This window comes from Lissotriton vulgaris, chromosome 9 (assembly GCF_964263255.1).
Source record: "Lissotriton vulgaris chromosome 9, aLisVul1.2, whole genome shotgun sequence".
Lineage (NCBI taxonomy): Eukaryota > Metazoa > Chordata > Amphibia > Caudata > Salamandridae > Lissotriton > Lissotriton vulgaris.
In genome coordinates this window covers 168,714,922-168,742,688 of record NC_141697.1, presented here as the reverse complement: position 1 = coordinate 168,742,688, position 27,767 = coordinate 168,714,922, and the positions used below count along the sequence as shown (strand labels likewise).

Here is a 27,767-nt window from a genome sequence, read left to right as displayed (position 1 = left end):
CATGCTAGAACCAGAAGGTGACCTCTTATCAGGGGCAGGGGGACTTTTCCTGGCTCTAAACATAACCCTCGCAAAGAGGCTGGCGCGCGGCCTTGTCGCACTTTGGCATGTGTCGCGTTTTTGTTTTGTTGGACTTAGTTCAAGAATAAACTTGTGTTGCTCCTCCTCGAGTCATTTATGTTTTTGTTTAAACTATACACAGCGCAACGTCACGTAATAGAAACCACATGCTTTCACTGGAAGTCAGCTCATGAGCAGCTGTCTTGTACACTCCAGCGCCGCATGCACACACTTTCTCCTTGGTGAATTACAACAGTGTCCAGGCATTAATACCTAAAATAAAGTGCATGGTCTCTCTCCTCCTCGCTAACTTTCTTAACAAAACCATATTCAAAAACAATACAGTGGTGCTGGGGCCATTTTTAGCTTCAGGGTGGTGTCGCCCATGTTAAATGACTGATGTTACACCGCTGACTTGGTAGTTCGGGCTGGAGTGTTCCCATGAGGCACAGGGTCAAGGCTATTTTGCATATGGCCATGTCTGAACTGGGTGGTGTGGTGAGCAAAAAAACAATGGATTTAGGCCAAGATCTCTGTACTGGGGTGAATGTATGACATTGTTCTGCCTTCTGTCCATCAACTGTTGTTTTTCCATTTGTTACCCCGAGTGGGACGGGTATGCTCAGACGTGGGTACTGTGCTCTTCACACCACTGGAGTCAAGCTATCCTGGCTGAAGACGATTGATAAGAAACCGGTCCTAGGATGCTTGATTTCGGTCCAGGGAAGACATGGATTGGTAGTTCGGGCTGGACTGCTCCCATGAGGCACAGGGTCAAGGCTGATTTGCCATGTCTGAACTGGGTGGTGTGGTGAGCAAAAAAACAATGGATTTAGGCCCAGATCTCTGTACTGGGGTGAATGAATGATATTGTTCTGCATTCTGTCCATCAACTGTTTTTGCAACTGTCAAAGGGAAGACACCGCTCCGATGTGTAGAAGGTATATTAATGGAAATACAACAATTTCACCCTCCTGTTCATCGATGCAGGTAAGCCGCATTCTTGGAAATGTTGAGCAAAGTTTGGAGAATTGTTCATTTCTTGTATTTGGACACAAGCCTCCTTCGTCTTTATTTTCCTTAAAAAGTTATTTCATGTCAGAAAAGAAAACAATTGCTAAACTTGTTTATCGCTTGAAATAAACAAACAGTTTTAGGAGCTAGGAAAGTCCCTTCCTTTCATGGTCTTGTGCGCGCCACACGGTGCTGGTCTCGACTTCGTCATGCTAAAACCAGAAGATGACCTCTTATCATTTTTAGTTTCGGGGTGGTGCCACCCATGTTCAATGATTGATGTTACACCACTGATGTCCAGGGGATTGGGAAACAAGCATTGGTTTAGCCAATAAGTCTCGCCGTTGGGACCTTATACATGTTCAACCTTGCAACACTTGATGTTGTTGCACCAAGGATGTTGTGCTGGATAAATAAACACTTATAAGGTCCAAAAGGCGAGACCAGTTGGCTATGCCAATGCTTGTTTTTTCTATTTCAGGCACCTTACTGTCCTCGAGCTAGCCATTGAACTAAATCTCCTGGTCGGTTCGTAATGTTGCAGAACTGTGGGAGCTTCCATCATCAGCACCAAGCTCCGCCTGGAGCGTCCCTGCGGCAGCAGCATTTCTATGCCCTCTTCTCTTCTCTCCTCCTGGCATCCTCCCCGGCCGCCTCTGCCCCGACTCTCCTCCTATTCTCCCTCTCTGTGGCAGCCCCTCTGGTGTCCTCCCCTCTCGTGCTCTCTGGCAGCATCTCCGTGTCCTCTCTCCTCCTCTCTGGTGCTGCTCCTCTGTGATCCACATACTGATGAGCTGCTGCTCATTGGAGAGAGCGGGGGAGCGAGGGAAGGAGGCTGAGGCGGGGGAGAAGGCAGGGAGGCTGCACGCAAGCTTTGACGTCGCCCGGCTGCAGCGGCTCCAAACTCCAGCTCTCAGCAGCATCAGCAGCGGCGGGGGCACGTAGGAAACAACGTGACCACACACAGCCCTCCGCCGGCGCAGCACTCCCATCCTCCCGCTCTCCCCGGAGGCTTGTTCCAGCTGCCCGGGCTCCCCGGCTGCGCGCCCTGGGCTCCCGCACGGTGCTCGGCCCCTGCGCCCAGCCAGGTCCGCTGCTCCGCCCTTCCCCCCGTGCTTGGTCCGCCGCTCCGCCCCCTGCCACCACAGCCTGTCAGTCAGCGCTCTGGCTCCTGCCTTCTCCTGGCTGCGCCGGCCGCTTCCCCGGGCTCCAGCGCTGCTCTGGAAACCAGAGGATGGAACTAGGTCCTCGGGCAGCGCGATGAGGTGACTGCGCCGCACGTGCCCACCTGTGCAACGCTCTCGTGCCAGTGCAGAGCGCGAGCCCGGCCGCGCCTGACCCTACAGGGTGGACTCTGCTGGGACCGGGCCAGGTGCAGCCTCACGCCGCCGCTGGAGAGGATGCTGGTGGGGCGAGCAGCGGCATCTCCTGCGCTCTCACGGCTCAGCCCCTTCAACCTGCTCCTGGCTGCATCAGGGATCGCCCGCTCCTAATGGCAACTGATGGAATGGGTGAAGGGAAACCGGTGGGGGTCTCGGACCGCAGTCAGGACAGCTCGGTAATTGCCCTCCAGGGAGCAGCGGCTCTTACTTTTTAAAGGCGACGCCCAGGCATGACCTCTCATCGAATGGACACCTTACTCCGCAGCCCACTCGCCCTCTCCCTGGCTGCCGCACGCTCCTGCCCGTGATTGTTTTGGCACATGCAGAATTTTCCGCTTCCAGCCGCAAGGCCACTATTTCTCGCCTTTATTCTAAAATCCGTTTGCTTTCTCGCCACTAAATAAATTGCATGAATTGTATTTCGTGGGGGAACAGCGGCGATTTGCTGTTGTCACTTTTTCTCTACATCCCTACATACAACGACCCCAGAGTCCCTCACCTGTGCCCTGTGAGGACGGCGTTGCCCGTGGTTGGCCGGCGGCGCGCTGGGATGGTACCCGGGACCCGGCCGCACTGGGTCAGCCAGCAGCTCCTGGAAGCCACCGCCGCGTCCCTGGGATATGTCCATGCCAACGTGAAGATGGATTTAGTGTACTGTGTCTTGGGGCTGCTGACGGTGCTCCTGGAAGGTGTCGCTGGCCAAGGGGTTTACGGTGAGTCCCTTTACGCATAGATAATTCCATCACCCACGTCCCATCTCATTAAAACTGCATCTTAATATTCATGACAGATTCCTCTGAGAAGACCCGCATCCCGGCTGTGACTGCCATTGCATCACAGTCTGTGGGCGAGAGACACTTGAAAATGGTATTCTCGGAGGCTCGAGCTCTCAGCCAGAGAGAAGGAATTAGTCATTATGTTTTTACGCGCCCCAGAGCCCCCACGGGTTTACGTCGACTGTCTTATGTGTGAAAATATGTGGTTGATACCTCGGGTCATCTTGTGCTTACCTCATGCAGAAGCGTAATTGCCATTTATATAATGGAGTCCCCTCACACACATGCTGCACTCAGAGTTGACTGAAAGGTATTGGCAGTGGCCAGCTGAGTTTCGGGTTAAACGCACTTTAACACAGAGGTTCTTCATCTTTTCCACAAAGGTACCCGTTTAGTTTGTAAGTACCAGGCGCAAACGTGAGACGCTTCCTTACACATGTCCAATTGAATGTTCGACGACAGCCTGACCAGATGACATGGAGTCTACATAGAAAGATAGACATGTGTCTGCTAATACTGTAAAAAGAACTGCGGCATGTTCGAGTGTACTAATCCAGCCACCTCTGAGGAAACCGTCCCTCTTTAGTGTAACAGCGCGCGCAGAAACCACTAGAATAGGTTTCACGTGCGCAACTGTGCGCACTAATAGCCAGCACACCTGGCGCCAGCTGTCATTTTGTTTTTGCGGACGTGACACGCTACATAATGTGTGTTTCTGTACAAATGGGATCAGCTTGCGCTAAACAACGTCTGCAAAGCAACTGTGTTAATCTGTGCGTTAATTGGTTGCATTTTAACAGCACATGCGGAATCCAGGTGCAGCCCTGAGTGTGCTATTAAGGCGGAAAGGACCCGGTGGTGATCGGTGAGGATGCCTTGGTTTGGGGCTGCTAAAGTAGTGCGCAAGGTTACGTTATCCTGCAGACGGAAGTGCCAGGCCGGAGGGGTTTGTTAACAGGAAGCTCGTTGTGTGAGAGCGACACATTCATACCATTCATTCCCACTCACTCTCAAGGTTGAAACTCTTTACACAACAACGCGTTGTTGGCTTACACGTTGACAGTTAGGCATTTCATGTGTCTCGTCACTCGTGATTATTTTTATCGTGGGTTTTGCGTGGGACCGATCTGGTTAGGTGAATGTCTACTGCGCTGAACGTGGTTTTGGGAAACGTGCTCACGTGCACATAACGCTCTGCAACCAGGTGCAACGTGGGGGAAACGTGCAGTGACTGCAGTGGGTGGGTCACATGTTTGTGCTAGTGCAACCTCAACTGGATAGTGTTAGCATCTGATATCAGCGTGGGAGTTTGGCGAGGGTGCACGCTTGCACCACTGGCTCTGACGGTGATGACTAGCCCAGCTGCGTAGGGTCTATATTCAGGCTCACACTACACTTCACCACGGAATCATGTTTCCGACTACAGCCCGTCGGCCAGGGACCAAATCTGCAGTCCTGGGGAAAGGGGCGGGCCTGCATGCAGTGGGCGGAGCCTCAACCACTGGAAACCTCTCTCTTAATTCAGCTACACTGATGCCCGGCAACACCCCCAGCAGTCCAGCGTGGCGGACACCTATAGTGCTCAGATTTCCTTAAAATAGAAGCATGTATTGAAGGCCTACTGGGTTTCTTCATAAGACTCTCAGGTATACTGCTCTGGCTAGGTTTGGTTGTCCAGTTGGTTAGATTGGCAATCTCCACGTTACCGATGTTGGTTCCCCACCACTTGCTTTGACACGGACTTTAAGGGCAAGTCGTCATTCACTCTCACTTGTACCCATAACCCAAAGAGCCCCGAGGTCACACAGGATGTTTAGTGGCACTCTACAAAAACACCAGATGCAACAAAAATATGCTTCTTTAATGCTTGTACGTACAAATATACACTTGGTATTTTTCATTGACAGCAAAAGTTGAAAAGGCAATTCTTGCTTCCAATATTTCAAATGTTCCCAAATTATTCCAACCCGTTGTACCTCCTATATATCAATAATGCCTCTGATGCAGTATGCCATTTGCATACAACATGTTGATTGTTAACATTAAGTATCCTTTGACATCATGGTTACAAAGTATGCTTCTGTTCGAATGGATGTCCGTATGCGATGTCACAACATCGAGCGAGAAAACAGCACCCTGCAAAACATAGTACTGCATGACATCGACTTTCGATTTTTATCACCAGGCTAAGTATGAATAGGTAAATAAATGTAGATCTAATATTCCTAACTCAACATTTACATACCACGATTACATTTATATATAATCATGGAACATATATGTAGGGTTAAGGATGTTAAATGTGTACTTGTATTTATATAATACGTTAATAATCTCCTGGGATTCGTGTTTTTGAGGGGCGACATCCGGCACTCGATAGGGTGATCGAACACCCACTGCTCCCATTCCGTTCCACTGACAGGGAACCAAGAGCAGGGCCCTGGCTGGAGATGAAGGAACTGAACAGGCTGAAACTCCCCACACATGAACATAGAGAACCATCATGTAAAACTCCTTTATCTTACATAGGGGCAGCTGATGCTGCTAAAATATGAAGTGAAAAGTTGACAAAGCATGCGGGCGCGTAGCTAGTGTGTCATGGGCCCTAGTGCAAGAACGGTGATGTCTCCCGGGCTATTGTTAGAATTGTAAAACATGCCACTACTCAGGGTTCAGTTGGCCATGGTGCCACTGCACCTCCTGCACCAATGGGGGCTACGCCCCAGGCAGCATGCAATGCTAAATCCATGTGTGATAAGGAAACACATTCGCCTTAGAGATTCCTTACTATCCAACTTGCAACCTCAAAGGAAGAAATATATTGTCAAATGGCTAACACAACCATTCAGTTAGAGTGAGCAAGGGAAACATTGAAAATGTTATCTCTAATGGTACATGCTATTATCCCAAATATATGAATTGTGTTATTTCTATTCTCATCTGCACAAATACACCTTAAAACAACCTTCCTGATGGTATCTTCAATTATAATTTAGAGCTCACTGTCCTTGAATCATCCCCATGAAAGCTCTAAGCTCTTGTCACTTTTTCACCACCCCCACAGCAGGCAGAGAAGACTGAAGCAGAGCTGAGGAACCAAGGGGGGTGAGATGCCTTGATGCCTTTGCAGAATATTTAGCGAGGATGCCATCACCCTCCAAATTGTTCCATTTTATTTCACTCTGGCACTTAATAAAGTGTTGCTTGCAGGACAAAACATTGTACTTTCCTATCTAAGAAAGACACGTACCTCGCGGCAGGTAATCATTGCCCTGTCAGTGTACAAGGTTGCAGACACTTAGACCCGCTTTATACATGGCCCTGTAATTCGGCCACATTTCCACCCCCAGGAGTTGCAAAAACCAGGGTTACCGGTAACTCCGGATGAGTTGGACCCCTTAAGGCTACTATAAGAAACTAGGTATTACTGGGGGATCTGATTCACTATTTTTTGTCAGATTTCTCTGGGTGAAAGTTACGCGACTTGCGGTGTGCCTGCAGATCTCATGTGTTTGCTGGGCATGTAACCACTGTTAACAGCCCCACTGAAATGTATAGGCCACCCTTAACAAGGGCCTAAAGTTTTTACAATCAATGTGCACTGCATGCAGTTTGAAAGCCTGCAGCAGATAAAGGGGGCAAGCTGATGACTTAAGGAAAAGGAATATACTTTGTGTATCTGCTTTCATCTTAATACAAGTACAAGGCACACATGTTAGAAAACACCTCTTCCTGCTAAGGAATTCTTGGTCTCTTACCCACTCTAATGGCGTGAGCGAGCAGACTTGCAATATTCGTGAGAGGTTCTCTGATCTCTGTGCCACCAGGCGCTATCAATCTCATATGTCAAGTCAAGTCATAAAATTTGTATAGCGCGCTACATACCCAGAGGGTTTCAAGGCGCTTAGGAAGGGGAGGGGGATTATTTGTCAAATATCCACGTTTTAAGCTGCTTTCTGAACGCTAGGTGATTCTGGGTGAGGCGAAGGTAGGCGGGGAGTGAGTTCCATGTTTTGGCCGCCAGGTATGAAAAGGATCTGCCTCCCATGGTGGTCTTGTTGATGCGAGGTACAGTGGCGAAGGCTTGGCTGGAAGAGCGAAGTTGGCGGGAGGGGGTGTAGAAGGACAGTCGAGAGTTGAGGCAATCTGGTCCGATGTCGTAGAGTGATTTGTGTGCGTGGGTAAGCAGTCGGAACGTGATCCTCTTATTGACGGGTAGCCAGTGGAGGTCTTTAAGGTGACCAGAGATGTGTTCGTTGCGTGGGATGTCTAATATGAGCCTGGCTGAGGCGTTTTGGATTCGTTGTAGTTTCTTCTGGAGTTTAGCGGTGGTGCCTGCGTAGAGGGTGTTTCCGTAGTCCAGTCGGCTCGTGACTAGAGCGTGGGTGACTGTTTTCCTTGTTTCGGAGGGGATCCAGCGAAATGTTTTTCTGAGCATGCGAAGAATGTTAAAGCAGGAGGAGGATACGGCGCTGATTTGTCTGTTCATTGAGAGTGAAGAGTCCAGGATGACGCCAAGGTTCCGTGCGTGGTTTGTCGGGATGGGTGCTTTTCCAAGGGCTTCCGGCCACCAGGAGTCGTCCCATGCAGAGGGGGATGTGCCTAAGATGAGGACTTCTGTTTTGTCTGAGTTCAGTTTCAGACGGCTTTGTTTCATCCATTCGGCGACTTCTTTCATTCCTTCGTGTAGGTTAGTTTTGGCGGTGCTGGGGTCCTTGGTGAGAGAGAGGATCAGTTGAGTGTCGTCCGCGTAAGAGATGATGTTGAGGTTGTGTTGGCGGGCGATGGCCGCGAGGGGGCTCATGTATACGTTGAAGAGGGTGGGACTAAGAGAGGATCCTTGTGGTACGCCGCAGATGATTTCAAAGGCCTCGGACTTGTATGGTGGGAGGCGGACTCTCTGGGTTCTTCCGGTGAGGAACGAGGTGATCCATTCCAGTGCTTTTCCTTGGATTCCGATGTCTCTGAGGCGTTGTAAAAGGGTGCTGTGGCAGACTGTATCGAAGGCTGCGGAGAGGTCGAGGAGGATGAGGGCGACTGTGTCTCCATTGTCCAGTAGAGTTCGAATGTCGTCTGTTGCTGCGATGAGGGCGGTCTCAGTGCTGTGTTTAGCTCGGAAGCCAGATTGTGAGGGGTCCAGTGATTTGTTGGCTTCGAGGAAGGCGGCGAGTTGGTTGTTGACGGCTTTCTCGATGACTTTGGCCGGGAATGGAAGAAGCGAGATGGGGCGGTAGTTTTTGAGTTCGGTGGGGTCCGCTGTTGGTTTTTTCAGAAGGGCGGTGAGTTCAGCGTGTTTCCAGTCTTCTGGAAAGGTAGCGGAGATGAAGGAGCAGTTGATGACGTCTCGGAGGTGCGGAGCTATGACGGAGTCTGCTTTGTTGAAGATGTGGTGAGGGCATGGGTCTGTGGGGGATCCGGAGTGGATGGAATTCATCAGGCGGATGGTGTCCCCAGTGGAGATTGGTTTCCAGTCGTTAAGGGTGTTAACGGGGGGAAGATGGTCAGCAGATGGTAGGGTGGGTTGGCTTCCGGGTTGGTTGTCAAAGCTGTTGTGGATGTCAGCAATCTTGTTGTGGAAGAATGAGGCTAGGGAGTCGCAGAGGGATTGAGAGGGGGTGATGTCGTTGGAGTTGGCCGAGGGGTTGGAAAATTCCTTGACGATGTTGAAAAGTTCCTTGCTGTTGTGGGCGTTGTTGTCAAGTCGATCCTTGAATGCTGTTTTCTTGGCCTTTCGGATAAGTTGGTGGTGGATGCGGGTGGCGCTTTTGAAGGCGTCCTTGTTGCTGGTGGATGGGTCTTTTTTCAAAACATGTCTCATACGACCCAGCGCGGAGACAGGATTCAGTTGTAGGGTCCCTCATGATGAGGTTATATCCCACTCCGAATTAGATTGAAATAGAACAGAATTCCACTGACAAATGCTCCAACTTTGAATTCATTTGCACCACTGAGAAGTCATTTCCAGGTTACCCACTCCTGCGCGTGTGTCATGTGATACAAGATGACGGTCATTGAAATTAAAATCTTAATCATGAGAGCAGGATATACCTGATCAGTCGAACCCATAATTATCAATACTTCAATGCAGCTGCGTGTTGAACTGAATAGCATGGTATGCACCTGGAATGTTTTCATTATGTAGAAATCGATGCAACAAGTACAATATTGTTATGTAATACACATGGTAAGGCTTTTCACCAGCTTTGACTCTCAAAAATTATTGGATAAACTCGTTTAAAGTCAGAGAACACCTCAGCCTTTATTGAATGATCTAATTTGTGATCTATCTTGGTGCTGCGAAGTAGAAGGCCCAATCCATCATACAAGTAGTTTTAAGCTTTAGCTATTTCTTTACTGCCAGTTATTGTAACCACGGTAAGGTTTGGGTTTCATGGTAATAGTTTAAGGCAAAGACTGCTGTAAAATGTTCAAAATGTTGCAAATAGGGAGCATTCTATTGCACTAATTCAGGAAAACCCTACTGTCATGATTCAGAGTGTCTGAAGGAGAAATACGGACTTCCATACCATCATCTGTGAAAGACAGATAAGGCAGGCATTGCCTCAAAGCTTTTATCCAAAGGACTGAAAATGCATTGATTTGAGAATTCCAAGAACGATCAGTTTTAATTAGCATACATAGATAACAAACCAATGGCAATGCACAAAATACAAGCCACAGAGCAGAACCTTTGACTGTGATCAGATCCATTGTCAAGTATTGTTCAAACTCCACCCCTTTGTGCTAATACGTCAGCACCAGAAGATCATTTGCAGGTGAATGAGTAGTTTTGTTATTCTAAATATATGTGTATTGCACAGCTATGTGAAGTCACTGTAACCATGTAAAAAGGCAACCTGAACTCACCCTCAAAGAGTGTGCCACAAAAATCTCTTCACTTGGGTGTTGTTTTAATTGAATTAGTTTCCAGAGCATGTTACCCTGAATTAATTAAATTGTTTAGATTTTGTCCACCACTAATTCTCATTTGGCAGTTGTTATTGTCTAGTACTACACTAACTGTTTAACCCCTTAACCGCGGTGGCAATTCTGCTGCGGTGCGGGCGTTCTAATAAGTGGGCGGGGCTGCGTCAGCCATTGGCCATTCGCAGCACTCGGGAGGGAGTGCTCCCGTCGGCCATTGGCCGACGGGAGCACGGAATGGGTTAAAGACATACCATGTTTAGATGGGTAAATATTATAAGTATATTTGGTTCAAAACAGACAAAATTATCTAATAAGTACTTAAAAATATTACAGGCTTGATTCACAGACTGCACGCTCGAGTACGTTTATACTTTTGTGTATGTTGACTACTTTTTATTACTCACAAACTGCACTTTTTGTAGTATTTTACACATTTGTAGTAAGTGCAGCATTACTAATAGCCCGTCACTGGTACTGCAACTCCACCCATAGAAAATAATGGAGGTAGGAACTTAAAATAAAACCTCATAAGAAATAATGTTAAATTAAAGTATTTAAGTTAGTTAAAAATTTAAATATATCTAAATTAATTATAAAATATATTAAAATACTACATATTAATTAAATAATCCTATAATATTTTATTTCACTTGATTATATTTTATATCTTAAATCTCTAAAGAGCTAATTAAAGACACAAAACAAACTTCTACCCTATAGTTATAACTTTCTTCAACCTCCAAAAACCCAGGCTTTCATAACATTACAGATTTACCAGATGATTCTCGAACCAATAAGGAGATAATCTCTTCTTCGGATCTCTGCAGCCAACTAAATTACTACCTTGTAGATGAGATTTCACAATTAAGAGCAGTGATAAAAGAGGTACGCATTCTGCGTGCAAGCTCCATATAAGTACCAACAGTCTCTGAGCTGATGCTCTTCTTGCCAATCTCTAATGAGGATCTCCTTAAAGCTCTTGTTAAGCCTAATTTAGAACTCTTCTCCGACAATGTTATTGGCAGTTCTTGATGACCTTAGGGATCTGTTTGTCTCTCTACCAGGCCCCAGGAAGTTCTCAAAAGTATGGCCTTTCACAAGGATCAACACTATTGCATTACTTATTTAATAAACATGTCAACGCCTTAGCTAAGTTTCTTCAGTCAGTGGGTGTCATTGTGTTTATATGTATGCTATTGAAACACAACTTTTGGTTGGGCTAGATTGTAGGCATGCCTCCAGTCAGCATTTCCAACTATGTTTTAGGCCCCTATAGAACTAGATCAGAAACAGTTAGTTCAAACCTAGTGATGATAAAATGGTGAACATGGCAGTAAACAGATGAATTAGTCAATGGATTGAAATCCGCTGGCCTACGAAAACCGTGTCTCTCACCACTCTTATTAAATCTTTTAAAAGTTTGGGTGTCTTATTAGATTGTGAACTGTCTAGGGTAGACCAAATCTCCTCTCTAGCTTCAGTCATTATTTCCCACTTGAGATGGCTGAGAAAGAATGCCTTTATAAATTGAAAGAGGGAGGAAAAGGATAGGATCAGCCTTAATATGCTCTCATTTAGATTATGTCAAATTCTTATAGCTAAGACTTCTCCGTCAGTTAATCCTAAAACTTTAAGTAATTTAAAGTGATGCTTCTCACAAGGTTGCTTAATTCACAAGATTTTCTAAGGCTTATCTAGTTATAATCCAACTCCACTGACTTGTCATAAGAGAACAAACCCATTTCAAGACTGTACCACAACCTTCCATTACAACCAACCCTGTTTCCTGACACTCTCTGAAAACCTGGCTATTTCTGAAAACAGAGTAAGAATATTTTCACTTTGGATCTGACTTTATTTCAATTTGATGGTCATTTTACACAAAAAAATCCCATGGTGAATGAGTACTTAATGATTCATTCTAACATAGCATGCAACATAACATTGAGGAGTAGTGGGGCTGGAATGAGTGCAAAGTAATCACACACAGAGGCACAGGAATAATCATACTTTGTTAGCTAAATATGGTTATTGTGGAATACTTATTCCAAGTCAGCATGAAATGCAATAGGGTATTTAAAGCAGCCCTATGAGCATATTCAAAACAAAATCATTTTTGGAAATTTGCTGCGAGACCTATTATCTGACAACATTTTCAGCTTAACAAGTCATATCACATTAAGACATAGAAAACACAACACGTGCTCGCTTGCCTCATGCTTAATGTATGTTGCGCACCAGTTTTGTGCACGCTATGGGGCATATGTATGAAAAGTCCTTTTGCGATTCCTTAATAGCGATTTTTAGTGAATTGCTATTAAGGAATCGCAAAATGCTATGTATGTAGGAATCGCAATAATAATTGTGATTTCTTAATATTCCTTAAATGCGAATTGCAGTTTGCAATTAAGGAATACCTTCCCATTCATTCCTATGGGCATAGAGGTCCATAGGAATGAATGGGAAGACATTTTCAATTTGCGATTCGCAGTTAAAGAATCGCAAATTGAGAATGTAATTTAAAGGGTGCCAGGGTGTCCTTTTGACACCCTTTTGCACCCCTGAAATATGTATGTGTGTACATGCACATTTTGGAGTTATTTCCCAGTTCTTGATCTTGAATTTCTTCAATTTGCTGGGGTTTTGCATTTTTCAAGAATTACTTAGGGAGTTAACCAGTTGTAAAGGTAACCGTTCTCTAGAAGTACTCACTTCACTTGTTCGCCAAATTTTTGGGAGGGTGGATTTATCTTATTAGCTGCCACACAGAAGTTTTTGACTTCGTTGCTGTTGACGTCACTGCATAGCAACATACGCAAGTGAGCCCCATATATATTGCCTAGCTATGGCGACTCTATTTCCAAGGTTCGTTAGTACGCAACAGCAGAAGCGGAGCCATGTACACGTTGCCTAGGTACAGCAATGCTATTTCCAATGTTCGTTAGTGCGTAACAGCGGAAGCTAACGTAACTCCATTGCAACGTAATCATATGAGCTATTGAGCGTTTGGTAAGAGAATGTCTTGATTGCTCGAGGGGTGATAAAACTTTACAAACATGTAAACATCCCATGGTAGTGGGGAAATATCCTCAGAATCGATGGGAGTCTGTTGCTATAGACATTATGGGACCTGTTGGCCCATCACATGTGTACATTATTGTCTTTATTGGCCTTTTTTTTAGGATGGCCTTTGGTCAAAGTTGTACAAAAAGCTGATACTAATTCTGTGCTACTATTTTTAGATGCGGTTTTCAGTCAAGGTGGTTTCCCTGTGTGCTTATTAAGTGACAATGATGTGCAATTTCAATCAAACTCGTTTAAACAATATTGTAGTAGAATAGGAGTTGCATTGAAGACCACTTCTCTTTATAACCCGCGCGTAAATGGCATGGTTGAAAGGTTCAACCGTGTCATTAAGGGGGTTATACAATCTGCTTGTGTCAATAAAAAAAAATTGAACATTTTATTACTGAAATATGTTTGGTGATATAGGCTCACTGACAATGATATGACCGAATTTCTTCATTTGTAATAATGAGAGGATGCAGACCAAGGGCAAAATATAATCCCAGTTGGTTATTTAATTTCAGTGTTGAGTCATGTTCTTCGGAGACAGTCAGAAATACTATTTCCATCACTCAAGAGAAAAACAAAAGTTACTATGATTCAAAAAATTGTACTAAACCTTTGAACATTAAAGTTGGAGATTGGGTACACATTCTTAAACCAGGTTTCATTCCAAAAGGGGAAAGTACGTTTTTCCAACCAGCAAAATTCAGTAAGATCTTACATAATGCAATTCGGTTAGAAAACGGTTAAGTTTGGAATCTTAAATGAGTTGCACTATCCAATGATCATATGAATTGGAACTTTGATGGAAATCAGGCAAGGAGAAGAGTAGAGTTGGATGATACTATGGTAATTGATGTTGATATGAATGACAATGTTGAATCAAATGTCTCTTCACGGGATGTTGGAAATGGTCTAAATGTTTCTCCTGATGTGGGAACCAATTCAATGGATATAAATGATAATAAAGGCAGTTCTGTAAGTTCTCATTTAAGCGAGGCTTGACCTCAAGCTCGGGGCTTGGAAGGTCCTCAGTCTTGTGTTAATGAAAATAGGTTACACATAACGCAAGTGCAAACCACCGTCATGGTTAAAGGATTTTATTGTGGAACGCAGTAAATAGTATTTGTACTGTAAATTGTTCTTTCAATTATGAGGGGGAAGATGTGTGTGTTACTATTTCACTGCTAGGTATTCTATATTCTTTCTAATACTTATTTTTGTTTTAAGGGAAGGGAATGTGTTGTGGCTTTCGTCGTGCTTGATATATATTGCGCGCCAGTCTTGTGCACGCTATGTGTTTAGGTTTGTATGGGGTTTGACATTCTAGGAAAGTAGGATGAGGCTTGGAGGTGACTTCAAGATTGCGCTGTAAGGATGTGTTATCCTGTGTCTGAACTTGAGAAATAAAGTGTTTACCTTGAACTTCAGTTTGCGTCATCACTTCACTCTGTTTTTCGTTTTTTTCACTGGCAGAATATTAATAAAGGCATCATTAAGGATCGGATTCACAAGATTGATAGTAACTTGGGCCACAGTTACCATAGTTTCAGTTGATCATTCAAGGTATTACTTTGCCCTAGAACGATGGAGCCCATTTTTGGTAGACCTCTCCTTGGAAAGCACCCATTGGCAGCATAAACACCTTTCTCCAGCTGCTGCTCTAAAAGTGTGAGGCCTGATGTATTATCAGGCAGGTCACAAATAGTCAGTGCAAATTGCGCACAAACTAAGATTTGATGTCATTTTTTGTCACTGAGCACTAATAGATACCATTGCAAAAAGTCAATTTGCAGGATTTGCAGAGCAGCTTTCCTAATGAATATTAATTAGGGAGGTCAGTCACCATTTGTGATCAAAGAGATAGGCTAAAAAGCAGAGATGATGACCTGGTACAAACAGCAACCACAAATATGTGCTTGCACTCCCTAATGGAAAGTTTTTTCGAAGCAGCCCCTGTTCGTGGTCTTCTGCACTACTGACTTTTTCCATCTCCCATCAACACGGACCAACACAATTCCCAAAGGAGGAGATGTCAGATGGAGACCACTATCCCTCTGGAAATACGTTTCCTCCTTTTTTGAGGTGTCTGTAGCTTTTCAATGGTTTTTACAGTAATTGCAGTCACAAAAAATGTATACACCAAATTGCAGTTCACTATTAGGAGGGGATGCTTCCTTCTTACACTTCCCAAATTGTGATTTTGAATGCATCTCAAAACCCCTCAGTGATTCACAAAGGCTTTCCTACAGCTGTAAAATGGCATTGTACATGACATCCATAGGTACCAGTTCTGATGAATAGTTGGTGTCTTTCTCCTCCTAACGTACCACAGATCTGCACAACTCTTCACACGTATTGCCAAATTTTGAATGGCATACTTTTGTAAATCAAATCCAGTCTGTTCCCTTTACCCTTTGTATTATCTTCTTGTAAACTTTCCCAGGCACACCATTTTTTCCAGAAAGTCCTACCAAAACAGCAACAGTTTGCAACTTCTCCAGTGCCTAAGAAAAAGAAGAGCTACGCAAACAAATGATGGACGGTATGCTGAATAAATTATACATTCACCCCCAGTCACAAGATCTGGGTTAAATCCATCATACCTCTGCTCACCATGCTACCCCAGTTTAGACCCACCCATATGCAAATCAGGCTTGACCCTGTGCTTCCTGGGAACAGTCCAGACCTAACTGCCAAGCCAGGTCCTCCCTGGACCGGAAACAAGCATCCTGGGACCGGTTTCTGGGTATTACCCTTCATCAGCCAGGCTAGCTTGAATCCAGAGGCACAGTGAGCAAGGAACGCACGTCTGGGCATACCCATCCCACTTAGGGTGAAAAGTGCTACGCAAACAAATGATGGGCGGAAGGCTGAATTAATCATACATTCAACCCCAGTCAAGAGATATGGGTTAAATTCACTGTTCTTTTGCTCACCATGCCACCCCAGTTTAGACCCACCCATATGCAAATCAGTCTTGACCCTGTGCCTCATGGGAACAGTCCAGACTGAACTGCCAAGCCAGGTCCTCCCTGGACCGGAGACAAGCATCCTGGGTCCGGTTTCTTGGTAATATCCTTCATCAGCCAGGCTAGCTTGAATCCATTGGCACAGTGAACAGGGCACCCACGTCTGGGCATACATACCCATCCCACTTAGGGTGAAAAGTGATATGCAAACAAATGGAGGATGGAATGCTGAATAAATCATACATGTATCCCCAGTCAAGAGATCTGCGTTAAATCCATTTTTATTTTGCTCACCATGCGACCCAAGTTTAGACCCAGCTATATGCAAATCAGTCTTGACCCAGTGCTTCATGGGAACAGTCCAAACCGAATTGCCAAGCCAGGTCCTCCTTGGACCGGAAATAAGCATCCTGGGACTGGTTTCTGGGTATTACCATTCATCAGCCAGGCTAGCTTTAATCCAGTGGCACAGTGAGCAAGGAACCCACTCTGTCTGGGCATACCCATCCCACTTAGGGTGAAAAGTGCTACGCAAACAAATGATGGACGGAATGCTGAATAAATAATACATTCACCCCCAGTCAAAAAATATGGCTTAAATCCATCGTTCTTGTGCTCACCTTGACCCCTGGGTAAAGACCCAGCCATATGCAAATCAGTCTTGACTCTGTGCCTCAGAAAAAGAATGCAATTTACTTCCTTACAGATCTAATACAGGAAGTGGAAATTAAAAAGTCAGGAAGCTATTCCATTATGCTATTTCTACATTTTAGTACTTGAGCTGTTCCAGGGACTCACTAACATCACCAGATTAATCTGGTAGAAATAGCAATCTATGCTGAACTTAAGTTGCCAGATATATTCCTAGTAGGTAAAATATAATTATGCATGTTTTCCGCTAGGAAGAACGTCTGACTCACTAAATCATGCAGAATTGTGCATTTGAACATGCATTTTTTAATTTTTATATATCGGATACATACTTTGCATTTAACCCTAATTTTCTCTTTATACATTGCTTTCTTAACATTTAAAAAACGTTAGTAGTTTGTTAGTGGAGCATGTTACTATATGGAACGACAAAGCTGAACTCTTGCTTGACAATACATACATAATTGATCAATGTAGAAACGAAGAAATGGAAAAGCCCTAATGGTTTTATAAATACCCTGCTCGGAGAGTTCGAACCACAAAAATAGTGCTTCTTTTCAGCAGATTAAATATTTAAGCAAATTATCCTGCAAGGTAGTTCCGTATTATTCAAGGCATGAGCTTTAGAATATTTTTTAAGGATATTTAACACAATTTGTATCGTTCTTGTACATGGAGCTGCTATTTCTAGAAGATGGTTTTGGATTCCAGTTATAACAAAAAGAGAATAATAACCCAGGACAGTCTCATTAGTGTATGACGCCCCCACGCCCCTTCTGTAATGTTTATATTGACTCTGTCATTCTGAACTAGCATTGATAAGAGATCTGTTCAGCTGACTACTTCCTTTGACAGAGCTGGTTACATAAGTGTTAAATATACGGTATACAACTGTTACCACGCATTTTTTACCACGCACTACACTTACAATGCAGGCATTACCACGCATACCATTACAACGCATTGCGCTGGGGGGCGCTCTAGGATAGGGAATAAGTTTAATTTTATATCCAACACCTTTCCTAGTATCCACGGGGACTGGAGTTGGAATATAAAATTATACTTACCACTATCCAGCACCTCAAAGCGCTATGCGTTGTAACGGTATGCGTTGTAAATACAGCGTTGTAATGGTATGCGTGGTAATGGTATGCGTGGTAACGTCATACATCCTAAATATACCATCACTCTAACTAAGATGTCAAAAACAACTATTATGGGTATGAATACTCCTAGCCCAATCCCATCTGGTCTTATATTGAATCAGTATTTCAAAATTCTTTCTATTCATACCTTCATGCATCTATTTGACCAATTTGTGGTGGTTAATGCATTCTGTTTAAATTGTAGTTTGCATCCAGATGTAGTCCAAATTAGGCATCCATAGGTACCTAGTTTTCATCATTAACTTGATAATTGATTTTACCACAAACATATGTGAAATTAGAATGATGGTGTTTTCAATGCTCTCATTGTGTGTGGTATGCTGGTACATTCTATACCCGCCCTGTCAACAAATTCAAATACTTATTGATTTTTTCCTTGCATTGTGGGGGTAAGAATCACTGGGTCTGGTAGAGCTGTATCCTGCCTTTGCTTTGTCCAACCATTCTGAAGTCTTCAAATCTAGTACAATATGTCAATAGAAAATTGGTCACATGCTTTTGCCCACAAATAAGAAACACGTGTAGAATGGAACTGGAAGAGCTGCGACATTTTCTATTTCACATTATTTTGCCACTCTCCAGTGTTTTCAAAACATGTCACACAACCAAGGGTGCACATATCAGAAGTAGAGCAGATTCTGTGGCACCAAGGGCACAGGGATGTGAGTGACTCATCTCACCACAATGATGGGAGGATTTTATTGCAAAGCTTGGGGCAGGAGGGCCTATTTTTGCCAATGTTTTGGGTAAAAAAAGGCTTACTTTTGATTTTTGTAAATTGAACGTCGAATCTGAGGGTGATGCAACCCTTTTCTGCCAGCGAGGAGCAACAGTGGATATGAGCAGATAGACTAAATATAAATATGTAAACAATGTATTTTAATGCATGCCAGAGGAACTTCCAATCTGATTCGTGGTTTTCCTTGCTATGCCAACATTTTTCCTGATCAAATAGGAAAGATTCGGCTACAAATATTTCATTCTAAAACATCCTTTCAACCACATATTCGTAGAACCAATTCATGTGTTTTTATAAACAGATTTTATTGGGTTTTACATGTTACACAATTTTCATGTAAAGGAGTACATGTACGATATAAGAGAGCATATTTTGCAACATTTGGTAACATCTACTTGTGCATTTATACTCGAGATAAAGAATTGGTAAAAGTCTGCATCTAGTGCAGCAGTAAACACACATTTACAGATAACGTGTCAGTACATTTGTAGTTGCGTCTGATTCTCTACCTAGTTTAGTAAGATAACAATCGACTGTGAGTAACGCAAAAGGAATACCCTTCCTTCTTATTGACGGGCACAACAAATAATCTTCAACTCTGTAGAAGGCCTGTGTAGGTGGTATCTCCAAAATATTAGAGGATACATAGGTACCCACCTTTTCATCTTGTGGGATGGTGTATATCGTGATTGCGTTACCATAACCTGTCGGATTTGTGACACCATGTAAACTAGCTATAAGAATGATGGGAGCAGATTTGATAGGACACATAATTGACCAAATCATAGACTTTAGTAGTCAAGAGCCATGAAGATATATTAATGACCCATTACAGGGTGGTAAAAGTGTCCGATGCTTCGAAGGACTCCAGTAAGAGGTCCAAGCTTATCACTATGGGTCTTTTCCGTAAGCCACAGCGCTCCACCCTGTGGAGAGCACCACTCTCAGCTAGACCCCAATGTTCTACCTCTACTTTCCAGGCAAAAGCCCTAGGTGGAGCAGCCAATTTCCACCTCCTGGTGATGCTATGTTTGGCCAGAATAAGCACCAGGTCCATAAATCAACCCTGGACTCCGCAACACTTTTTCCATGGTTAGGGACCTTGAAGGCAACTTTCAGCTGAGTGCCATGCGGTGCCCCCAACAACTTCCCTCCGGGGTGCTGTAACTTGGCTTCAATAGTTGAGCAGAGCGGGGTAGGACCATAGCATATGTATAAAATTGCCATCTTCATCAGGGCTCCCTGTGCATGCCGCTGTGGTGGTGGGAAAAATGGAGTGTATCCTCTGCAGTGTTAGGTAAGCACGCTGTGGTATCATGTATTGTATGAATTTAAGATGGGTGTTGCAGGATACCCATTTGGGGTAGTCTAATATAATCTTCCACTCTTTGTCCTGAAGTGTTCTACTGATATCTCTCTCCCACTTATCCCGCAATGGTAATAGTGGCAAAGATTGGTGACTGCAGATTCCTCAATAGAACCAACCGATCAGGTGTCTGCCAATAACAATCCAGTAAAGTGAGTGAACCTGTTTGTGGTGGGTTCAATCCCACCCGGCACCCAATACGACTCAATGTATCGCACCAGACTTGCCTGTGTTGTAACTAGTGCTACTGTGAGCCCCTGTTCATGTATACAGTCTGTATGGTTCAGTAGTGTACTAGCCCTGAACAATGTTCCCACTTCCATCATGCCTGCTTGTGGCCATGAGGAAAGTCCACAGCGTGTCAATGTGCCCATGGGAGTGGGAAGGGCCAAGGAGTGGTATATAGGTAGCATAGGCAGCAGACTACGTGGTGTATTTCATGGCTAGTTTCCATTAAGTAATTGCAGTCTTAAGTAGCATTGGAGCAGATATTGGAACAGGTACCCCTGGGCATAGCAGCCTGTGAAGCATCCCCTGGTCAATCTTCGGGGGTGTGTCAGCCATCTCTTGCAGCTTCCGTCCCACCAACCAATAGAGAGCCATTTTGCTTGCCCTGCCAGACAGTATGAGCAAAAGTCAAGCGCTCCCATCCCTCCCGCATCCGACGGCAGTTGCAGTTTCATCAGGCTAATACGAGAATGACCTGTGCCCCATATTAGGTTCACTAGCACTGTGTTCAGTGAATGAAAAGTCGTTCTAGGAATCAATATTGGTACATTAGTAAAAAGTAAAGGATCCACGAAAGCATCACTATTTTGGATTTGCGAGTCGCCCCACTACTGAAAGGGGAAGCAATGACCAGAAGGTGACCTGGGAATTCAGGGAGACAATTGCCATCTGGAGATTCCCATCCAGCAGATTACGTGGGTCTTTGTATATCTGTATCCCCAGATATTGAAAAGTAGTGGGGGCTACGGCTATCTCCTGATTGTGGAATGGGATGGCTTGTAGGTGGGGTTCATCCTGAAAGGAGAGCGCATGGGATTTCCCAAAATTTATGGCAAGTGCCATGAGGGATTCGAAATGGGCAAAGGTGTGGGCTTCTTTATAAAATCTTTGGTGTAGATAATTATATCGTCAGCTTACAGTGACAATGCATTGACCGTATGGTCAATTGAGATACCCGATTCCACTGATTGGGCACGCAAATGGCATGCAACGGGTTTCAGCACGAGCACGAATACCATGGGAGAGAGGGGGCATCCCTGTCTCATGCCCCTTTGTATATTAAAGGCCTTTGAGATGTATGCCTCAATACACGCACTGGCTGTAGGGGAAGTGTGCAGTACTTAAACCCATTGAAGGAACTCAGGGGGAATCCCAAGCATTCTGAAGGTGTCCAAGATTTATTCTCAGCTCAATTTATCAAAGCTGACGAAGGTCCAATGATAGGCACCCGGGAAAGTCTCCAGACATACAGCCATGATGTGGTAAAGCTTGTGTATATTTAGTGAAGTACTTCTTGCGTGAACAAAACCACATTGATCTAAGTGTATGAGTCTCAGTAAAAGGGGGAGTAGGTGACCGGCTAGTATTTTGCTGAGTATTTTGTATTCCATATTATGCTGTGATAGAGGCCTATACGTGAAAATGTCTGTATGGTCTCTGCCTAGTTTAGGCTGTAAAGTCACTGGTGCCTGCACCATGCTGGGAGGCAGTGACCCTGTCAGTAAAGATTCACGATATAACCGTTCTTGTCGAGGAGCCAGCTTTGTGGTGATAGCTGCATAAAACACCACTGGGAAGCCATCTAGGCCTGAATTCATGTTATGGTGAGTTCTATAATATTAGTACGGATTTCAGCATCTGTATTTGGCACTGCAAGTGCCGACTTGTCATCTGCTGTTATTTAGTGTGGACGTACTGTGTCTAAGACATTTTCAATCGCCTGCGGTCTCACCTGGTGTGGAGTCGGGTAAAGAGATTTGTATTAGTCATGAAATGCCTCTTTGATTTAGTTCTGAGTAGTTACACAGGTTTGCATTGGGGGGGACCATCTCAAGTATGGGTTTAGGTGGAGGAGCATTTCTAATCAGCAACCATTAAGAGTTCTTTATCTAATGGTTTATTCTACATCCCACCTTCTCCATTGTTTTGTTTCTTGAAAAAGTCACAGCCGAGAATGCCATTGTGTGAATAGTACAAACATGACAAATGTGGGCTGAATATTATTCTGAATATGAAACCAGTCAAGGTCCAGGATATAATATTTAGTTTACCTTTTCCATGACACTAATTTGATACAATATACACTAGCAAGCATGAAGCAATATGTGCAGTGTGAATACACACAATGTATGTTCAAGATAAACTGACAGTTAGCAAAGTATAGTTTTCTTAATCCCCAAAGTACCTAGATTATTCATCTTTCTTCTATAATCTGATTTATGCTATGAATTCTGCACACAAAAAAATCTGCCTGACCAAAATCTTACTCCATGTGCAGAATTTGTATTTATCTCAGCTCTATTCACTTTAATGTATATCAACTGACTACTTGCAGTGATCTGCCAAATAAATACATTTCAGAAAAGTGTATAGTCATACTTTATTGAATTGTTTCTCAATATTATCTCTTAAATTGTATGTTTCCTTTACTTAACAATGTCCTACATTTCTGTCTCCTCCATTGGTATATATATATATATATATATATATATATATATATATATATATATATATATATATATATATATATATATATATATATATATATATACCATTTTCCTGAAAATTTCAGCCAATTCCGTCCACAAACGCCAAAGTTATTCGACATAGGATTTTTTTCCTATGGGATTTTTGAAAATTCTAACTATATATACCTACTGGCGACCGCCAGTAGGTAATATATATATATATATATATATATATATATATATATATATATATATACATCAACAATTTACTCTTACTAATGCAAGCAAAGACTTCTGACAACTATTTAAAAAATGGTCTAGAAAATCAATCAATCAATCAATAATCTTTATTTTGATTATAAAAAAACCATAAAAGATTACATACAATATAAGAACACTCATAAGACAATTCATTTAATTCATAACCTGTCTATTCTGACACAATTATAAGTACTAATCAAAGTCCCAATAAAGATTTTCCTACAAATTAAAACAATAAATACGATTCTAGATTCTAAAATACATGGAATATCCTTCACAAATGCCATTTTAACATAACTTCACAATATTACCAATTCATTTGGGCACAGTTTTTAGATGATGTTATTTCCTTCTTAAATACATTTAAAACTATCAGCATTATATACAAGGATCCATACCAATAAAATTATAGTTATACGTCTTAGGTTATTATTATTGTTTTCTTGGCACAGGCTTAATCACAAAAATATCTAAAACTTCAAGCCCCTTCTCCTTCTTATTAGATCTACACAGAAAAGGTATCTACTTACACTAAACACAATAGGTTGTGCAGTATCTGTTTGCAATATTCTTTCCACCTCACTACAGCATCTGAATCCCAGGAGCCGACAAATTGGTTTAATCCATTTTCTCATAGCATAAATATAAGTGGGCAGAAGAATAACACGTGTACTTCATTCTCTTTAACACCTGTATTGCAAAATTCACAACTACCATTGTTTTCCTTTTCTGTATTACACACCCATTTAGTGGTATTTGCATTCATTTGCAAAATACCATAGCGATATTTTAAATATAGAGATATGGCAAGTCCTGGTTGGATTTCATCCATAAAAGACTCACATTTACTATTTGGTTTCATAGTAAGGAACCTTAAAGATAAGGTGCCTAATTTAGAATTGAATGACAGGGAATCTTAAATAAACGCCCAGTAGGTTTGTTTTAACAATTTTTTAGAACTCAAGGTCAAACCTTCTGGGTCCTCCCAAAAATGTCTCAACCCCAATTTGGTAACCCAATCCTCGGTATGATCCAACCATGCCAACCTTGTACTATTTCTGATTTTGAAAATTTCCTGTAGATCTTCTCTATAATGGACAAGTTTGTCTGTTGACCACAGGCGGACCCAAAACATTAATGGCTGTAAAGCCGCATGGCCATCAGTACGATGAATGTGTCTAGAAAATCGATTTTGCACACATTATGGTTGATTTTCCATCCCTTGGTTAGATTAGCAGATTTGTCACAAATTGTATGAGGAGTTCAAAAAGCAATATACCTGTTTGAATTCACAAACGTTTTCTTTAGGTTATAAATAGGATGTTGCTTAATTTCCGGCAATTATATGAAGGTTATTCTTACTGTACTATAAGATCTCTTTAAATTGCTTGAACTGGGTGAAAAGAGAAAGCAAAGCAACAAAATGTTAGTTCGCTCTTCCCCTAATACTCAGTCAGAAATAATATGCTCTTAAGGAATAATTAAGGACTACTATTGTTTCCTTTTCTTAGTTAGTGAGTGTTTCATTTAGCAATTCCTTGAATTAGGTCACTCTGGAGAAACAATCTACACATAAAATCAAATTGTAGGGACACAAGTGGTACGGTGTAATTCACACATGTGATCCTGTGTTGGAGATGCACTACTGAAGTAATATATATAGAATACACTTGCCACTGCCATTTAGCATGCTCATCAATCAGTTTTGTATGAATCTTGACATTACATCTAAGGTAACTAATAGTAGATGCCCTCAGCTCAGACCTACTTCACAGTTTGCCAGGGAAATGTACTATATGCATTGATTTTTTTTCTTCAAGTGCCTTATTGACAACACTTACATATTAACCTCTGCACAACGGACGCTGATTTCTTTTAAAGTCAAAATGCTCTCACTCAAGTTGTAAAACACATATTGTGGAATGACCTGTAAATTCTTCACTTTTTTGATCCCAACAATACATATTAAATGTAATACTGTTACCATGTATTTTTGTTTACTCCATATGTAACTCATGTTATTTGCTGTTGTGCCTACTCTCTGTGTCAACTGTTTGTCTGCATATCCTACCATGCATTGTAATCTATTTTTTATATAGTGTCACTATGTTTTTTTATTTACTCCGCATGTATCTCATGTTATTGTTGCTGTGATATCTCTGTAAAGCACTCTGGTACCTTCGAGTCCAATTAGATAGGTAAATAAATACATATTGTTTAAATTGTAATTGACCATAAATTCACAATGCTCTACATAGGGCTATCAATAGTGAACACGTTTTGTTGTGACTACAATCAAGTGGTGGAAAGGAGCTTACTGTAAGGCTAGAACCACATTTTTACATTAAACAAGCACTGAGATTTCTGTCTTAAAATATTGTGCTTTGTCTATTGTTATTGCTCCTAAAGCTATACAATATTTCATTATGCAACATGTGTATTCCTAGGACACATATAAAGAGCTGAAGGGAGGGAACGTCCAAATGATGCCCTGAATCTCAGTGAAGTTCAGCATGTTTTTTATGGTGATGATGCTGAGCTCTGCAGATCAAATGGTGTGCATTGGGATGAGGTGTATAATAGGACGAGGTAGTGGTGTGTCTTGTGTGGGTTTGAAAACTAATGTAAGGTGTTTGGATAAAGGTGTACATTTGTTCTAGACAAATCCAGGTTGAAGTCTGTGGCGAAGGATTAAGGCATGCCTAAAGAGCTTAAACAGAGTCCTCTGGGCCAAATTAATAATTCCTTGGAAAATTTAGTAGATGGAACTAGGTAATGGAAGTGTTCAAGTCGTTGAAGTGGTCCAGCCTCATGTATGAATTGAACTGCGCAAGTTTCCTCGTTGGTCGTTAGACATTACGAATGTGGAGGAATATTTTGGGGTGAAATATGATTGATGAGGCAGAGTATTACACAAAATAGATCTCATCTCTACTGATTCTGATAAGTTGAGCATGAGTGATCAGAGATCCATCCAGTATTATATGGCTGAGACCTTTATTATTTATTTTGCAAGTGGGTTGTGAAGGAGGAACATGAAAACAATAGTTGTGTAGTGTCAGTGTGTAGCTCATATGAAAGAACAAAGATGGAGAAAATATTGCATTGGCATTTGGTTGGGAAGAGAATAGAAATTCATCCCCAATAGTCACTAAGCATGAGTGTGGCTATTATTCAGAGGAGGAACAATCCGGGGACAAGAAGGATTTGATTGGAGAGCGAGAAGGCAAATCAATCCAGATCTGGGCCCACCATTGCTAGATGGACAAGACTTGTGAGCATAGTTTGGTAAACAATAGTGTTGAAGACGATGAGCATAAAGAGCATGTGGTAGGCAAAGGTCAAAAAGTTGGATAAATATGTATGAGCTGTTTATGTGACTGAAGTTGCAAAGCCAAATTGCAGCTGGTTAGTATGATCTGTTAGGACCCCCTCAAATTCTACTACCAAACCAAAGGGGGTTCTGCACTTAACACCAATTCTTCCAATCTTAATCAACGACCTTTTAAACATACTGCAGATACAAAGCTGCACCAAAACAACGTATCATCTCTGTTTGGATAGCCTAGTCTATCCCATGAGCAATGAAACAGCACTGCATCCATAGTTTGCCAATATCAACAAAACATTATATATATGTATCTATTTGCAACAATGCTTTTTGCTGTTTGTGACACTGATAACTGATAACATATTAATTATGTGTAATTCAGATGGACACTTTTTAGATTACAATCTCTTTCATGAGTCAAATAAAAAAATATATAGCTAAAGTTTACATTCATGTACACTTTTAAACTTAATGCTGTAGAAATCTTGAGATTAAAGTCCAAGATCTCGAAATTGCATTCTAAGATGCACTAATTCATGCACACATTTACATAAAATACACTTCCTGAACTCCATTTTCCATGCACACAGCTGGGACCCCTAGAATGTAAATGGGCAGCTTCAATGTGTGCAGAGTGTTTTGTTTGTTCCCATGGCTGTGCTTGGTGTGAACCCCTTTTACTACTGTATTAAGAAAGCAGGGTTCTGGAGTTGGTAATGTGTGGCAAGAATGTGCATATTTGTTGAGGCAGTTTATTGTAGGGGTGATGTTATCTGATGGTGTTTTAGTGATATATTATTGCACTGTAATATTGTAAGTGGTGAATGGGTTACATTCTGTTTTGTCCTGCTATATTTTAATTATGTATTGTTGCTTTGTGCACGTTATTGTGTTATGTTCTGTTGTTTACTTTAGATAAGTGAAAAACACTTATGCCAAATAAAAGCATACATGCCTTAAAAGTTCCGGGAACAATCAACAATTTACCACTGTCTAACATATTTAAGAGCAAACACAAGGAGATGAGGGCTGAAGTGCTGACACTTTTCAGACATCCAGCCCCAGTCACACATCTGGGTTGAGTCCATCATCTTTCTTTAGCTCACTTTGCCACGCCAGTTCAGACTCAGCCATATGCACATCAGTCTTTGCCCTGTTCCTTATGGGAACAGTCCAGCCCAAAATGCCAAGCCAGGTCTTCCCTGGACCGAAAAAAGGCATCCTGGGACTGCTTTTGGGGTAACACTCCTCATCAGCCAGGCTAACCTGAATCCAGTGGCAAAGTGAGCAGGGACCCACACCTGGGCATACCCTGCCAACTTAGGGTGAACAAACCAAACACAAGGAGATTATCTAC

General features: G+C 42.6%; 1 protein-coding gene across 4 annotated transcripts in view; it reads left to right on the top strand.

The window, feature by feature from the left end:
- Positions 1–2,240: 2,240 nt before the first annotated feature.
- Positions 2,241–27,767, top strand: part of MDGA2 (MAM domain containing glycosylphosphatidylinositol anchor 2) — a 1,595,858-nt gene continuing 1,570,331 nt past the window's right edge. For 3 of the 4 annotated variants that reach the window (XM_086937277.1, XM_086937275.1, XM_086937276.1), the window contains exon 1: positions 2,727–3,169. In XM_086937277.1, the coding sequence (XP_086793403.1) occupies positions 2,866–3,169 (304 nt within the window). In that variant the 5' untranslated portion in view covers positions 2,727–2,865. Of the gene's footprint in view, positions 3,170–27,767 lie in introns of all 4 variants that reach the window. The other variant, XM_086937278.1, reaches the window with a different exon arrangement.